We start from the raw sequence: 17,970 nt of genomic DNA on the forward strand, positions 1-17,970 counted from the left end.
GAAGGAACGCTGCGTGAGTCTGATTATGACCATTGTATTTGATTTATAAGATGATGAATGTGAAACCACAGAAGTGTGTAAACATGTAGGTATGTACATGAACGTTGTGGATTCCTTTGTTTATTTGCTTCTACTGTATGTCTTTCAGCTCTATCATGTGGGATTGTATGATTCAAAACAATCTCATTTGCCAACTGCTCAAATGTTGGGCTTTATCAGTAATAATTCAATGGTCCACCTTATTGGAAGAAGGGAATTTGTGCAAGTTTCTTTTTAAGGCATGTCATCCAGTTGTGTCTTTTAATTACATGTAGGTAGGGTAGGCCTACTTTTGTGTTTTTCCAACTTTTAGAAGGACTTTTGTGTATGGAATATTTATTGGGTTTTGGTTTAAGTCTTTGAAAACTGTGACCTATCAGTTCTGCTATTATTTGCACAAAGTCGTTTTCAATCAGAATAGGAAACAATAAAATAGACCATAGTATTGTCATAAAAATGAAATGGACCATAGTATTGTCATAAGAATAAAATGGACCATAGTATTGTCATATCTATTCATCATAGTTTGAGTTATGAAATAGTACTCTCCAGTCTTGTGTAGGGTCTCTAAGTTCCAAATAATTCTAATTCTAAAGCAGCTTCTAAACCTAATGTTCCCTATCCCATCAATTTACAACAACAGAGTTTGTTGAAATTTGATGGGTTGAGTTCTGTGTACATATGAAACTTTACAACACAGAGTGTTGGGTTATGACAGGATGAATACTGTACCGATGCAGTAACAGTCTCGGTTACGAAGTCCTGGTCTTGGTCTTGATGGAGTAGGTCTCGGTCTTGGTCTCAGTCTCGTATGCCTTGGTCTCGGTATCGGTATTGGTCATGGACATCAAGGTCTCGGATACAACACTGGTTTGGACTGAGTGGGTATGGTTGGTAATGCCCAGTACCTGCTGCTGGGTGTTGGGATGAATAATGCTGCTGGTATGGGTGCGCCTGTAAACAATGGTGGTCATTTGGTCATGTACCTGTACTTAAGGAGTAGAATAAATTGCTCCAATGTGTTTAGTGACCTTGCTTTTTCAAGAGAAGTCACAGATAAAACATAGAAATTTGAGCCCTCCCCACAAATAAAATGTTGTATAGCCCTGCAGTTGTTGGATCTGGAAGGGATGAGTACACTGTGTTCCCATTCCTTATACATGTACATACATGTAGTATATGACCAAGTATCCCCACTCAGCTAAAACTGAACCGTTTACTGCCTGTTGGAATTTGTTGGACTGAGTACTGATACAGCAAGTGGACTGTTGGAATCCAGGGGGTTGAGTACATGTACATATAACTCACCCAGCAGTGAAAGGGTGTTGGAATTTGACAGGTTGAGTCAGCCTTCTAGAAAAAAATGCTGAGGGGGTTATGGCTAAAGAAAGGTTAGTGGGGTAGTAACACTATGTAATCATATCTTGAAAAGTTCTCATATCAACAATAAACAAGAGACTTTATCTCCAAGTCCAAGTAAACAGCAGTTTGACGCTCAGCAAAGTTTTACAACAGCTTTCAACCTTTGGATCTGAGGAACAAGAGGCACATTTGCATTAGTTTAAAATTTGTAAACAAGTTACCACAAGTACATGTACTTGTTAACATACTGGTACCATTGCGGTTATTCTTCGTTGTAGGTGCACATGGATTACTGGCAACCTGTGGAAAGTCCCCTTGTCTCTTAAATCCTGTGTTGACATGTCTTCTCAGAGCCTTGCGAGAGCATCTTCCTATTGACCTTTTTATCTAAGACCAAACGTCGCTTCAGAGAAGCGTAATTTTTCCACCGTGTACTGGTGGAATAGACCAGTTTTGGGCAGCATGGCTCCACCACGCCTTGGCTATTGGGAAATGTGATCAGCAATCCACCAATGAGATGATGGAAATTTAATCAATCTTCTATAAATATCTTTACTCTGTTCCATTGCTGAAAACTAGAATGAAGAAAATCTCTCATGGGAAAATGAACAAAGTTGAAATGAAGTCACAAATGTTAATTTTATGTACATTTACATATCTTAATTTCAACATTTAACATTTAAAACCTTGACATGTATTAAATGGCTAGGGTTCAATCAAGGCTCCTGCTTTTGAATATTTTCACAGTTTGTCAATTTTTCTGTCATAGATGACCAGTGAGTATCTTTTCAATGAGAAAATGGCAGAAAAGCAACCTTTACTCCGAGATTTCCACAGCTACCCACCCACCACTAGACCCCAAGGTAGACAGCTTGGCCGTGTTCCCGCTGAAGCAGAGAATACTTCAGCTGAGGTTGTGTTCCAAGGGACACCTAATGCTAACTTCACAGTGTCAACAGAATCAAGGCTGGCAACTGAGCATGCCACAACGTGAGTATTGGGAATACTGCAGTATGCAAGCCCTCTTGTTTGTAGGGTTTTGGGGTGATGTGTCTGAACATGTTTTTATGGGAAAAAGAATGGTTTTCTTTTGAAACAATAATTTCAGCTTCATCACTTTGAATTGTAATTCAGAATTTAACTAGATAGTGGCATATCAGAGACATAAACATATGTACAAAGAATACATTCTTTGTACATACATGTAAATATACGTAGTTCAATTAAAGTTTATTTTTTTCCATTGACACCACATTTCAATCACCTGCTTACAGTTTCTGGCTAAACATTGTCACTCAACTTCACTTGGCAATAAAGTGCTTGATTTTACTTGTGTCAAAGTAAAAGTTGTTCAGTTGCTGTACATTCTGAAAGTCATTTGAATCAGACTGTTATACCAGTAATTTTCCTAACGCGAAAGGTCAAGAACACAGATAGCACTTAGCCAGCCATTATCGTAGATCTAAAGTCTTATCAGTAGATTAATGATAGAAATTTATCATCAGAAAGCAACTGCCCTTGTTTTCTTCATTTGTGGTCATGGTCCATGCCATTCCAGCTAAGAGCAAGGAAACTATTTTCAAAGTGGGAGGGAGACCGGCTTGTGAGACCGTGGGGAATCAGCCAATGATAAACAAATCCATTAGGGTCAACCCTCCCTCAATCCTCCCAAATCCTTTGGGTGGTTTTGGAGGATTGAGGGTGAATGGCCAAAGTGCATGGCTGAAGGATGCTATTAGTGAAGGTCATAAGTTAGACCTTGTGTTGTTCTTGCTCAGTCATACATGAAATCCGCCCAATATTTGTTCTGAATCAACCGCACTGCTCTAGAATGCCCTTCGCACTGCCTCACCATAATGAGAGGATTTACCGGAGGAGTTTGAAGGATTGAGGCAGTAGGCACACCCCCAAATAACATTTTCAAGAAACCATGGAGGATTTCAGAGGATTGAGGCTGAATGCAATTTGTTCATGTAGAAAATTGGATGATTTGGGGGGATTGAGGATGGTTCCTAGTGAAAAGGCCTAGGGGGTTAGGGTTAAGTTCCACCCTATCGTTTTCTGATGGAGAATGGGAGAGGGAGGACATTCCCCGAAGTAAAAAAAGTTAGGCCTCCAGGTTCCCCCCCCCCATTCCGCCATCATGGATTTCAGCTTGCAGTAAAATAGCTGCATCCTGTAGCTTTATGATTTTAACCAATAGGCTGTAAAGGCTGGCTTTGTTCCAGCTGCAGCACGTTACTGAACCAGAGCCATTATCAATTTATGGTTAAGAATTTAACTGCATGTGAATAGTGTAGCATAACAGTGAATTTGCCCAGGTAGCAATATGACATTAATTTTGGCTGGACATCTGAAGTGACTTTCTAAAACAGCAAGACCCCACTTCCACTCGTTATTACTACCTGGACATGTCGTGAGTGGGACACCACAACTATAGACCCTAGAGAGTCATCCATGCACCAGTATCTACAGGGTTTAGACCTCTTGTATCATAACATCTTTTCTGCACTCTTGTTTTGCTATTACAACTGTCGATGGTGCTAATTAAGGTACCTATTTTAGTGACATCAGCTATACCTTTGCCCAGGGACTGAAACATACGAAAACAAAGCAGAAAACAAAGACAGGGGCAAGGTTGACAAACACTATTTAAAACCTTTCGATCTTGTGGAAATTAGGTAAACTGTGCTGTAATATTATTCCTCAATTGACCTTATTCTGTGATTCTCGTAGAGCAGATGGCTTGGAAAAACATGAACTGGAAATGAAATCTTTACCTCATGCCATTGATTTGGTCTACATGTATTTCTTTGCAGGGATTTGCAGACGTTTATGCACATACTGAAAGGGAATATAGGAACAGGTCTTTTGGGACTACCATTTGCAGTGAAGAATGCAGGAATTGTGGTAAGTTTGTACTTACTGTTACATTGCCTGCTAATTGCTCCGGAAATTCATCCTTTGGAGTCATTGTTGATTGCAGTGTAATACAGCATTTTAATTTTACTTGGCTTCCAAAAAAATTGAAGACAAACAGCATTGCATATTAGTCCCAACTGTAGTTGACATAAATATTTTGGTGACGAGTATTTTGTTTTATTTTGATAAAGGTGTGGTTTATTCATTTTTTGTGTTGAAAGAAAAAAAGGTTTTGGGATTGGAATAGTGCAACGGGAGGTATTTTTGAAGGTCAGCTTCCCACATCTTAACAAGACTTGGAACAATAAGTCTGGTTGTATGTGTTGTGTTAGAGAAGCATAAGATGATGATGTTGTTTTTTTTCAGGTTGGCCCGCTCGGCCTTGCATTGATGGGGGTTGTTGCCCTAACCTGCATGCACATCATGGTGGTTGTATGTCATGATCTATGTGAACGGTGAGTGCTTGTTGTTTGATTCGCTTTAAGACAGTGAAAGTCCTCATTGACTAAACCAGAGAGATTAGTGGTAACCATTTCAATATGGGCGATTCAAAAAAGTGCGCCTCCAAGAGTTTGCAATGCATTTGCCAATCACAAAGCGCTTAATCTGTCGACCCAGTGCGCATTTGGAAAGGGTCGACAACGTGTTGCAAAATCTTGGAGACACACTATTGTGAATCACCCGTACTGAGCACCCGACAAATGCGCAAAGAGTAACGATCAACAGAAGTTGGTTGCTTGTGCTCAGCACAGCTTACCCCATGCCAAACGCGCATGTTTGCATGCATACATTAAGTATCCTTCAATCAGAAATCATTTCTGTATCAAATATGCTAGCTCTTGCTCCTACTCAGAACGAGCCAAGTAGCAACTGTTCATACATGTATATATGTGATCGTGTTATCACCCTGATTCCCAAGGCATTTTGGCAGGGAACTCACTGAATCTTCTATCCTGGAAGCACATGATACATTCTGCTGTTTTTAGATTTTTTGTTTATCTGCCCCAAGCAAAAGCCCCCCCCCATCGGTTGAAAAGAGCCGTGTTGGTTGGGAGTGTTCATTTTATTGGTAGTGATGAGACTGCAACGCTTTCGGCTCACAGTTGTTCTTGAGCCAACAATGTGCAGTTAGTATCTAAGGAACCCCCATTGTTTGGAAAATTGTGCCCTTTCTTGGTCTAGCTCAGAGCCCATAGTCCAGAGGACTGCCTTCTGAAAGGTTTTCTCACAAATGAGATCAGCTGATACCACATTTTGCAAGCGAAGATTATGTACTTTTGCTGTCCATGAATTGACTTGTGTGATTTTGAAATGTTCAGTGTGGGTCGTTTGAACACCTCCTTTAGTTAAGAGCCCTGCGTATGCAAACAGAGCCAAGGATAGGCAAAATAACAGTTTATTAATTCCTTTCTGTCAGAGGGTGTGGTGTTACATGGGTTTCCAATGAGGACATTAAAGAAACCACATTGAAACTAAAAGAAATTTTATAACATAGGAACTACATGTACATGTAGGTAAGATTGTGTGCAAACCTCTGATCTTCTGTTCTCTCTCCAATCATCTAAGCTTATGACAGTAGTCAAACACTCATGCTCCTTAGTTTATGTAGGAGATTTTTGTTTCACTTGTAAACTCTTCCGGGTTAAATAAAGACACAAAGAAACTGGAACAAGCTACACAAAAGTGTCATTGAAGTTGTCTTGTAAACCACATGCAACTTACTTCCCCATGGATCGGTAATTGATAGCCTCTGTTTCATTGTAAACTACATAACATGGGAAGCTCTTCTGTAGTTTGATTTTTTTTCCTTTTGGCATGTTTCCTGAGGTGTTACCCATAGCCTGCTTGTGTGTCTGTTGAATCCTGCCTTTAGTTGGAAGGAATTAGGGTGGTTAATCTTTTCAATCATGATCCTTTTTATAACCCTTCACTTTCAGAACTGCCAGTGTCACACTTGATTATGGTGAGGTTGCAGAACAGTCACTAAAACATGGGCCAATTGGCTGGTTACGACAAAAATGCTCCATTGGTCGGTAAGATTTGCTGTGAAATGTGAATTTTGTCAAGTAGTAACAGATGTAACTGAGTAAATTATTCATTTTAAAATGATTGAGGGATAACTAGTGCATTTAGTTTTTGTTCATCCCCCCTGCTTCACTGTACTAAGCATAGATGAACAAGCCTAGTCCGTAGAAATACATATACATGTACATGAATGATTTGGGGGTTACTCGAGGTTGAGCATTAGCACCTTGACTGGGTCAGGAGGTCATGTGATGATTAAATTGGCAAAATTAATTAGAGCTTTTAAAAATAATGAACATCTGAACACACATTTCTTGCCTCTCTTACAAAGAAGTCAGTTGGCTGAAGCCAATCTGCCACAATGTGCAACAACTTTTCTGAACTTTTTACAGTGATATCAACTCTTGAAATTCCCTGCCACAGCAGCATAAGACGTAGCCAGCACATTTTCACATTGTGAGATACTTGCCTTCGTAATTCAATGGGTCAGTTAGGATGTTGACCAATTAGAAATGGTTCATCTATCATTGAATGGTTTGTAAATTAGTTTCCAAACCATGTGGTGATTGATATTTTACCAGAAATCAGGAGGTCCCCAAAATGTGCCAACGAAAAGAACCAATTTAATAGTGCTGTTAGTGTCAAACAAAAGGAGGCAGTAGACATTCAGAGGCTGCCAATAATCCCAGTAAATTTTCCTGGTCTTGTTATTGTCCTGGTAGGGGATTATGACCGTGGTCTATTAGGCCTTGGCTGGAGGAGTGAATATAACTGAATTGTTCTGTCTAGATTGTTAAGGACTGGTTCAGTGACCACATGTAATTGGCTGTTGCACTTTACCTGTACCTGTGTCAGACTCATGTCAAGGCAAGAAGTTACAGAAAAATTGAATCAAATGTAGTCATGCTGGCAGGAATAAGTGCAAGGGAATGAATGCACCGTGTAAGCTGGTACGTTACTGTCAGTTTGGGCTCGACTTTTTCACTCATTTTCTAAAATGATTTTGTTCCCGAAATCCATTTTACATGAGTGAAAACTTTGATAAGGGATGGGAACTAACTTTCAATTTAGTAAATGTTGAACCAAACTTATACATACTGGCCGCCACTGTGGTCACTCATAGAATATACAAACACTGCAAAGCAAATCATTAAATTCAGCAAGTTGTGCAGGGTCCCCAGCAATGATGGTCTTGTGAAAAAAAACCGAAAAAAACTTGAATTGATTTTGAGACTAGGACTGTAAAAATTTCTCAAATACTGCAGTTGCAAAACTGGCATGTATATGAAAGCATGTTGAACAGTATCCTCTCCATGTCAAGTTTTAATGTTCCAACAATTTGGGGGAAAGTGGATGTGTTAGAATTTGAAAATGGGACAAATAAAAGTAATCATATATTAGGGTACTGTCTGTCTGAACTCAACAGTCATCAGATATAAATGATTCTGTGTACAACTGGTGGGCAGATTGAGATAAGTGTCTTTGGAATCTAGCCTCTTTGTGAAATGGTTGGGGAAAACATTTGGGTTAACCAGATTCAGATTTCTTTTTTTTCCCAAAATACCTCATGCACTGGTTTTCTTGTCAAGGTTACAGGGTGACATCCTGATAGTGCAGCATTAAGATATATATGCATTGTTAACGAGGAGTGATGTGTAGGATGCTTTCTCTAAGTATTTAGAGGTATTCATTAACAGTGATGAGGTCACATACCTTCTAGCTGAAAATCAAGCACCAACATTCAAACACGAGTACCCAAAACGTTGCATTCAGTTGATAATGAATTAATTTTTGTGTGTCTTCCAGAGAGTTAATAGGTTTTTTACATTAATCTTACGTCCAAATTCTTCTGCATCCCTTTTGCCTTTTCCTGACTGACCGGATCAAAAGTCTCTTTACCATGGACCCAGATTATTTAAATAACATTCAGGGGCTTAGGGTGATTTTTCAGAATTTATGAAGCTGGAACCCAGCCACTCGCAATTTACAAAGGGCTTGAAAGTTTGCATGTTTCTATACAGTATTTTAGAAGGTACCGTACCTTGGAAGCAGTGTATGCACAGTTCACTTTTATTTCTGATATTTATGGATTGATGTGTCTCTTGTTTCAGTTATGTAGTAAATGGATTCCTCATCTTCACTCAGCTAGGATTTTGCTGTGTGTATTTCCTCTTCATGGGTGACAACATCAGACAGGTGAGTCAACCAGAACTAAGAGGAAATTAACACTCTCTCGTTGCTGTTTACAAGCGTTGAAATATAATTGCCAACACTTAACCACTTCACGCCAGGGCATTTTTCAATGTTGATGATGCTGGGCCGGCATGACTATCATTTTTTCCATGTTCAAAATCCTTCAAAAATTCATCATTTCATTTAACGGTCGTTTCTAGCCGCACGAAGTAATCTTTAGGCACTACTCTAAGTTGACAGGTGATCTTTATTGACGCCCGAGTATTTCAGCCAGGCCTGCAGCCTTGTAAACCGAGCCCAGATTGTGCGATGCTATACAACTGTCTTTTGTTCACGAACCTGGCTCAGTGCACTGCTGACCTCTTTTCAATAGGGACCAGATTAGCATGCAGCAGTGCTGTGTGGCTCATTGCTGAGCTTTTGTCCCAGGTGGTAATCCGCTTGCTCTCAATACCCCAAACCCTGGTATACAGTTTCAAAACAGGGCTGAATTATCACCACTTTAGAGAGTGAAAAATGTCGGTAATGCCCAGCAGCCTGGTCTTTTGTTCAGAGTACGGTCTTTTGTTACAGGGCCCTGTTTCCTTTGTCCGAGTTCAGAGACCCCAGCCACCCATATAAACCCGGCAGGAAGTGGTTAACAATGTTTCATAATAACACTTGAGTGATGTTCTTTCTTTTGTCCTCAGATCTATTGCCACTATTATGATACTGGTGTGCCATCTCTACAGCTCTTCATCCTGATGTTATTTCCTATGGTTCTTGTTTACTGCTACATCAGGAATCTGGATGACTTAGCTCCATTTTCTGCTCTTGCAAACATCTTGACCATTGTATCAATACTCATCATCTATGAAGTAAGATTGATGAAAAAATGGACCATTCTTATATTCACCATGGCAACATTATGTACATTATGGTAGTTTATTCATCCAGAAGTTTACTTAAATTTACAAAGTCTGGAAGACATCTAAGAACCTCCTCAAATTGTCCAAAATATTTCACTTTGCAGGAGATAAATGACACGGTCTCTGTACTATAGTACACTGTATAATACTACGAAGGGGGAGACAACATTGAATGTCAGGGCCATTCAACAGTTTTAATGGTTTTAAATTTCGATGATACTTTTTCATTTAAACTAAGGTTGGTGCCTAGTTATTATATAGAGCGCTTTGATGGGAATCTGTATCATGCAGGGCATAGTAGTGATCCACGCTGCTGTTCTTGCAGTCTTTAAATGGGTGAACAATCCAGTAGTAGAAGCAACTGGTAATCGATGCCTGTGGTGTGAAAGCTGAATGAGTACACCTGGTACCCTGCTGCATTTATAAGACCACTACGAATGCCTGACTTTCGTGTCTTATGAAAAACCACCTTTACATGTGGAGATTTACGAGTAGATAATGTACTGCTAATTCAATCTGTAACTGTACAGATTAAAAAAAGATCACACTATGCACGGAATGTTAGCACTGCGCAAGTCAAAGATTCATTTCTTTTTCTTTTTTGTTTATGAAAGTAAATTTTTATTTTCAATTACTTACCTTGACCCACCCACTATTTTTGGAAACAAATATATATATTTAAAAAAAATTGAAAAATTGAATGGCCCCTAATGTAGACTTGTCTTCTTGAATCTTTTAGTCACAGAGCAAAAAAATTATGTGAAATTCTTAAGTTTCCCTTTAATGTATTGTTATGCATCTAGAATTTGCAGTGTGGATAAAAGTCATCAGTAGAGGTAGTCTCAAATTGGGCCTTGACCCTTTGCGATTTTGGCAATACAGTATAGTAGAAAATTATATGTACAAAGGAGATACGACACATGCTTATTCAGTATTAATAATGAAGTTAGTGTCATCTTTATCTCTACAGTATCTGGTGTCGCACGTTGGAGAATTCAGTGACCCTAAGGAATTACCTCTCGCTGGTAATCTGAATGAATTCTTCATTTTCTTTGGCACTGCCATCTACTCCTATGAGGGTATTGGAGTGGTAAGTAGCCATAGTTATCCTAAAGAACAAGTTTGCAGTTCAAATTGGTGTAACTAAACAGAAAACCAGTAAAGTAGCCAAGTTGCATTTTTTGGGGTTGCCCTTATGTTTAGCCTTGAAACAAGACTAACCTGTTTTCCTTGCCATAAGCTTGCTTGCTTGAGTAAAGAGTTACTAAAACAATCATTTTGTCGGATCTCATAAAGTTTGGGGGAAAATATACATCAATGTGAATCTTAGTGTCAACAAGAATTATCACATTTAGCAGTTATTGATCTTGTGTTTTCGGGAAGGTTTTACCATTGGAGAACAAAATGAAGAACCCTCAGAATTTCAACCGAGTCATGCTGAGTGGAATGTTCATCGTTGTCTTTCTCTACGTCTCAATGGGTGTGCTAGGATATTTGTGCTTTGGAGGTACAACAGCTGACACTATAACCTTGAATCTACCGTACAGTGGGTAAGCCATCTAATGTCTCATCTCTTAGTCTCATCTGTTGAGCTATCTCCAGAGGTTTCAGTCAGTTGCTGTCTTTTCACAGCTTGTATCGTAAAAGTACTCGTCTTTGTACAATCTGAAGTGTATATGAGCTGAAATTTGTCAGTGTCAAAACGTTCAGCATGGAAACAGTCAGAGTGTTCCAGAGTTGAAATGATTTATCTCTCCTGACAAAAGACTTCGTAGACATGGATGTAAATCTACCACTGCAGGAGAAAATCTATTACTGCCTCAACATGGGCAGGGCACTTAATCCAAAACTATGCTTCAACTATAAATATAACAAAGTACTATACGTTTCCAATGGAAAATGAACAAGTCAGGGAATTTTAAAAATAGTATTACTAATATGCAGGGCTCGAAATTGGGCTGATCATCACAGGAGCAAGTACTTGCTCCCTAGACAGCTGAATTTGTCACTTATTGGAGCAAGTAGCTCCTGTACAATACTTAAGACATATGACCCTGGTCCTTGCTGTTGCTTTTGTTTAAATTAATGACACTGATAACTTACGGCTTAGACTTTGGCATAGATTAAAGCCTTTATCGAGTTGTTATTTTTGCGGGTTGCACGTGACGTACAACTAGTAGTGAGCATGCGACCAACCGGAACCTCAAACATGTGCTTAGCAAAAGCAAAGCTATGCAAAAGTCGGGCACCGGGCCTTTATAACGTGCATACAGTATGCACACGGACGTAAAAGGAAACTAAATACAGCAATCAAGCATTTTTGAAAACGAGTGGGTTAGGCTGAGACTTTGGTTAATAGCTGGTTCCAGCTATTTTGGAGCATACATGTAGTTCAAAACCACACGTTCAAGCTATCACTGGAACCAGTGAACTGAAGCCTAAGCCAAATCCACTTGGTTGGGCTTGAATTTACGCATGAGTCTAGGAGGTTGTGGTCACGGCCAGTTTCCATACAATCATCTGTAAATTCCAGCCGTATTGATTCAGACACAGCCACTGTGCAGACCATTCAGCAAGATCATGACACTGGCCAGCCACGGGTATGTGTGTGTACGTTCACATGGTGTGAATGCATCCCATGCGAGACTACGGCGTGGGCTCGGTGATATAACGTGACATTGTAAACACAATTGTACCGTATTACGGTTCCGTGACATGGCTGATCCGAAGTGAAGTCAAAAGTTCAGGTATTTTTCATGACAAAAGTAGAAACAAATGGTAAAAATGTTTAGGTACATGGAATTGAACGGGCGTAAGTACTTGCGCCCATCATCATGATTTACGGGCACATTTCTGAGACAAACAGGTAAATTTTAGCGACCTGCGCCCATTAATCTCGAGCCCTAACATGAGCAGGCAGGTTGAATGTTATGAAGCTGCTGATGTCATATCTTGTACCCAGATTTGTTTTTTCATGATTAAGGCATGAGATGAAAATTTATCAAAACGTGAGAATACTTCAAAGTCCTCATTTCCTCTCTGGTCATCATTGTCTAAAGGTACAGTCCATCATTTGTAGTTATCCAAAGAAGTAACTGACCAAATTATTGTTGAAAGGCGCACTGAGTTTTAAAATGGTTAAGGGACCTAACTGTCTTTTAGGAAGCTGCCATTTTTAGGAAACCAGAAAGAAAGCCATTTCCAACGATGCATTTAAAGACTTACTTTACTTACTTTTGGAAAATTGCAATTAGAAGCGCACATGCTTTCTATCATTCATTGGTTCTGTGGGTGACATCGTGAAACTGCATTTGATTGAACCTCAGAACATGTCCCAGATGCTCAATTGAGGTGCAGTTTGAAACCGGACTCAGCAACTTTGAATCTGAAATTGAAAATCTAAAATATTGTTTTTCTCAGAACACGCAGTAGTAGCTGGAGTGCAACTTCATTAGGTTTGTTCTTAGGCACCCTTCTTTAGATTTTTAGTAATTTTGTTGCCTCAATGGAGCATAATGCACAGAGAAAAATGATGGACAGTGCCTTTAAGAATTATTTGCAGCATTATCTATGTTAAAGTTCTGTAAAAGTTGGCTTTTCTTTTGCCTTCAGTTTGTACCTTGCAGTACGAGTCATGCTTGTAGGTGCTATCTTTGTGACCTATGGTGTTCAGTTCTATGTGCCTGTTATCATATTGTGGCCATTCTTCATGGAGAGAATGCGGGAACGGTATCACTTCATTGGTGAAATGTTCTTCAGAACTCTACTTGTTGTTCTTACAAGTAAGTCCTTACGATATACCTATGTAACTACTTTTAAATTGGTCTTTTTTAAGATTAAAAAACAATTAATTTTGAGAGTGAAGGTCACCAGAACACCCTTTATTGCTTTCAGACCATTTCATTGTTGACTTGAATACCAAATGAATTTTGCATTATTTTGCTTTATGGATGGGTTCATCTTATGCAGATTCAGTGCACAAACACTTAACCACTTGCTGCCGGGTGGATTTTTCTTGAACAAGACAAGATGCCGTGTCATTTTCCAGATTTTCTGTTTTCAAAATTCTTCAAAAATTCATCATTTCATTTAATGGCCGTTAATACGAAAAAGGAAGGACTCTTTGGGCACTACTGTAAAGCTGACAGGTAAAGTTCATTGACTCCTGAATATTTCAGCCAGGCCTGCAGCCTTGGAAAAAGAGCCCAGATGGTGCGGTGTTACGTAAGATTCTTTTGTTCCCAAAACCAGCACAGTGCACTGCTGACCTCTTTTCAATATGGGCCAGATTAGCGTGCAGCGGTGCTGTGTGGCTCATCGCTGAGGTGGTGGAGATTTTCGCTTGCTCTAAATGCCTCAAACCGTTGTATACTGTTTCAAAACAAAGCTGGATTATTTCCACTATTTAGAGCGAAAAAATGTCGGTAATCCCCAGGAGCTCAGTCTTTTGTGCTGAGCACGGTCTTTTGTTATAAGGCCCAACTTTTATGTCTCAGTTCCAGGCTCCCTTGTTTTACATATAAAGCCTATGTAACCGAAAACGGGTGCATATGCAGCAAGGTATGAGACGGAGAGAACCTCCCCTGCTTTGTGTTGGTCATTATCTCGCAGGAATCTGGGGAATTCCTTTCAGACATCTTGGGGGATGTGTTAAGTAAGAATAGTCTGCAATGTGTATAGGGGACTGGACATGTTGGGGGGGTACCCCTCGGTCTCATTTCTTGCTGGGTATACTCCTGATTGTCACAAAGACCTAATTTTTCTTCAGATCAACAAAATTTAATCCCTGTTAATCCCATTATGAAAGTGTCATTGAGAGTCTGTGAAAACTTCCACATATGTTGTGACATCAAGATATTCCTGTGCTAACACTTGTTGCTTATTTGTTGTTGAATCTTTCAGTGGTTCTGGCCATGGTTGTACCTCATCTAGCTCTCTTCATTGCCTTTGTTGGTGCCTTCAGTTCTACTGCTCTTGCCATCATCTTTCCACCTGTTCTTCAGGAGTTTACTTTCTACGATTATGGCTATGACAACCCCCGTAAGGTATTTCGGCTTTTCCGGAATATCTTAATCATTATTTTGGGCATTGTAGGCTTTGGATTTGGTACATACGTGGCACTAAAAGAAATTATTAACAGCTTAGAGAAACCCAACCCTGATATTTGTCAGAATCTCTAACTGTATGTAGATTAAAATTGTGCTTCACATTTGCTAGTTTCAGCTGTTAGAAATTGTCTCAATTTTATTGCCTTTCTTTTGTATTATGGTGTTAACAGTAAAGCATTTGTTTGTTAACAGGAGGTAATGCAAATCCAGTCCTTATGATTCAAACTTAAAAGCCAGGGCAAGTGAGAATCCAAACTTGGATTTTTAGATTGATTTTATACAAAATATGAAGCATCACTTTGCTAAAAATATATTTTGAGGTATTGAGTGTAGTGAGTTTGGGCATGCTATTTCATGTCTTTGCATTTGTGGAGAAGCTGGCAATTGTGCAATTAATCTGTTGTAACACTCACTTCAGATCAGACTGAAGGACCATGACCTGTAACTATTACAGTTGCTTTTAAGTCCTCCACAATCCGACACTCTGTTCAGCGTGATTCTCATGATTTTTGTTGGTTTACGCCAAAGTTTAATACTTGGAGATCTGAGGAACTTTGAAATAATTTTTTTACATGCTTGTAAAATCACATAGCTTTTTAAAATCTAGAATGGAAGAGGGAGAAATCCCTTTTTTAGATTTTGAAAATGCATCATTTTGGAAAGTGTTTTATTACGTTTTCCATTTGTATTGAAATGGAAAGGTGAATCCTATGAGGATGATTCAGAATTTCCATTTGAATCTATTGGTGATGTATAAATAGGCATGTATTTATGGAGGTCACTTTTGTAAAATGTAAATATTAGATCTTGTCAGCGGTGTAGAATAGAGGAATATTAACCCTCGAGTTAAAGTTTTCAAATGTGCCAATTTGAATGTTTTGCAGCACTAATCATAAATGAGAAGAAAAAGTTTTGGCAACTGTCAAATGCACAGTGCATGTGCCTAACTCTAGGTCACCAGTTTAGGCTTCATTTGTGTTTGAACAGTAACTCTCCTGCTGGCCTTGCCCACCATTTGTTTTTCACAAGGGTGCACTTGTGTTTGTGACCCATAGGGTCAGCAATTTTAAGGTTAAGCAAAAGGGTGCTGAATGGAATGACTGCTTGAAGTATCAAATTTAGCAGCAAAATAGCAAAACCTAGTTGCTTGAAAAAATCCTAAATAAATAAGTCTGGCTGTTTTTTTAATATTTGATAATTTTTTGTTGGAGCCCAAAATGTGTTATCATAGAATCTTCTCAGAAAATATCTGACAGTAAAATGTCATTAAGGAAAGAGTTGATAATACTGATCTAGATTGCTCAGTCATGAGGCTTGGGTGTACAGATCAGTTTAGAAGGTTTAAGAAAAAGGGATGTTGAAAAACTCGTGAAGAATACCCAAGTTACATGTCTTTTGGTTGACCTGGACAATTATAAGCTCAAATTTAGGTAGATTGTATGTAAGCAACTGAATAATATCTTTATTTTTATATAAAGCCTGTAAATAACAGTATCATAAATTTCTTGGCCATATTTTATCAAAAGGGCAGTTCCATAGTAACGGAAGGCAAGTTTGACACATGTTGACATACTTCAAAAGTGGTGTTGTGTGAATACATTACCATAAAATTAATTTTCACACTATGCATCTTTTGCATCCACACTGTACGTCTTTTGCATCCACACTGTACGTCTTTTGTGCATGTCAAAATCTATCAAACTATTATTCCACTACTGTGGAATTGCAAAGTATCAATAATGTACTGTGTATAGCTGCTCACTGTTAAAGGTATTTGGGTCATAGCTCGCTAAATATTCAAAATTTCAGCTGTTTTTTGGTTGATACTGAAAATATCATTCATTGATTCATCATTATTAAAATGTTGCTTTTTAATTTCTTCCAAAAAAGATAACATAATATTAAGAGTAGAAAATGTTGCTGGGTCTTGGTGTTTAACTGGGTCAGCTGGGAACCACTGCATGCAGTCTTAATCCCAAAGTTATGCATGATTTGCATAGGATTGTTGGGCTTGTTTCTTGTTTTCAAGAAGTAGCTTTTCTGCGTGTAGAAAACAGATTCACTTGAATCAACAAATCTGTCTCCAACATTTGAAAAACATGTTTTGTCTTCACTGCATGGTAGTGCTTGAAGATTACCTCTACAAAAATGCAAACGGCCACTTTGTCAACCTTTGGGCAAATCTTAACTAATAAGGTTCAAATACATGTATTGTGTATTGCTGTACTGCTTCTCTATTCTTTTTCCCTTGTACATAAATATGGCAAGTTATATTTTCTGCTTAAAGCTTTGTGTAATTGGGCAGAGGTCTGCAATGGAACTGTTTTCTGGATCTTCATAGTCGACAGTGTGACAGAACTCTGTATTTTTGGTGTTATTTCCTGCGTTTGTAACAGTCGATTTTTTTGTAAGTTTTTCTTCAGTTGTCTTTTAATTTGATTTGTCTTTGCATACATTTTACGATTCACTGTGTTATGTGTGTGAAGGAGGGATTTTCACGTGTAGATTCTAAATTCATTCAAATTTTTCACAAAATTTTAGTTACTCCATATTTTGTAAAATTTATTTGGTATTTTACACTGAAGAGTCCAGGTTCATTTTGCCTTGTGGTCACAGTATCACATAAACCACGATGATTGTCAAGAAATACAACTATATACTCTGGAGTTTATTCTGATTTATGTTTTATCAGCAGACATACTTTGAGTATTTATAGAGGGATCAGACTTGGTTGCATTTGGTGAATGCGGTTTTCTGCCCGTAAAACAAACTTTTTTCCAGTGCTTGATTTTCTTTTCTTCTGTTTGAGGTCATGAAGAAGTGATGAAAATAAAGTTTGCTTAAGTTTCACGTACTGTGTTGTCAGTTTTGTGTGTTTTTCCCCCAGCCCTTTAACTGACTGTAATTTCTAAGTGTGGTTGTAATGTCAATCCTTAATATGTGGGCTTTTAAACAAAACTTCAAATCGCCCACAAAAGGCTATATTGTCCTACCTACTAGCACTTTTGGCATGAGAAAAGTAAAATTAAGGCCAAAACTTCTATTTCGTGTCAATTCGAGAAATGCACTGCTTTTGTTAATTGTAGGAGAACCGTAAGTTGGATTTTATTCATTAAAAACTACTGAACTATGAATACAGACAGATAAGACGACTGTTTCGTTCCGAAGCAAAACTGACGGTTGATTTAGATTTTTTTCTTTTTTTCGTCAATAGACCGGTCTACAAATGACCGGAATGCACAATGTCACCCAAGGAGACCACGTGACAGGTAACGAGATTCAATAAAATGGGAGGAAGACGGTTTGGCTGGCAAGAAGTCTGGGAGTGGGAAGGGAATGCGCCAGTACATTTGGACTTGGAGACTAAGGGGCAAAAACAAGACGTTTGTAAGATTTTACTTTCATTGCACACA

The 17,970-nt window shown here is 38.7% G+C and overlaps 1 protein-coding gene across 4 annotated transcripts in view; it reads left to right on the plus strand.

Moving 5' to 3' along the window:
* The window catches only part of LOC110990659 (proton-coupled amino acid transporter 1-like), a 21,629-nt gene extending 4,218 nt beyond the window's left edge, over window positions 1-17,411 (plus strand). For 3 of the 4 annotated variants that reach the window (XM_022255736.2, XM_022255735.2, XM_087133370.1), the window contains 10 exons: window positions 2,171-2,391; window positions 4,221-4,311; window positions 4,690-4,778; window positions 6,261-6,356; window positions 8,460-8,544; window positions 9,231-9,398; window positions 10,420-10,539; window positions 10,833-10,999; window positions 13,062-13,231; window positions 14,352-17,411. In XM_022255736.2, coding sequence (XP_022111428.1) covers window positions 2,171-2,391; window positions 4,221-4,311; window positions 4,690-4,778; window positions 6,261-6,356; window positions 8,460-8,544; window positions 9,231-9,398; window positions 10,420-10,539; window positions 10,833-10,999; window positions 13,062-13,231; window positions 14,352-14,629 — 1,485 coding nt within the window. In that variant the 3' untranslated portion in view covers window positions 14,630-17,411. Of the gene's footprint in view, window positions 90-2,170; window positions 2,392-4,220; window positions 4,312-4,689; window positions 4,779-6,260; window positions 6,357-8,459; window positions 8,545-9,230; window positions 9,399-10,419; window positions 10,540-10,832; window positions 11,000-13,061; window positions 13,232-14,351 lie in introns of all 4 variants that reach the window. The other variant, XM_022255737.2, reaches the window with a different exon arrangement.
* The last annotated feature ends 559 nt before the right edge of the window (window positions 17,412-17,970 follow it).

The sequence above is a fragment of the Acanthaster planci genome, linkage group LG02, assembly GCF_054643075.1.
Source record: "Acanthaster planci isolate LZ-2023a linkage group LG02, COTS_SCS, whole genome shotgun sequence".
NCBI lineage: Eukaryota > Metazoa > Echinodermata > Asteroidea > Valvatida > Acanthasteridae > Acanthaster > Acanthaster planci.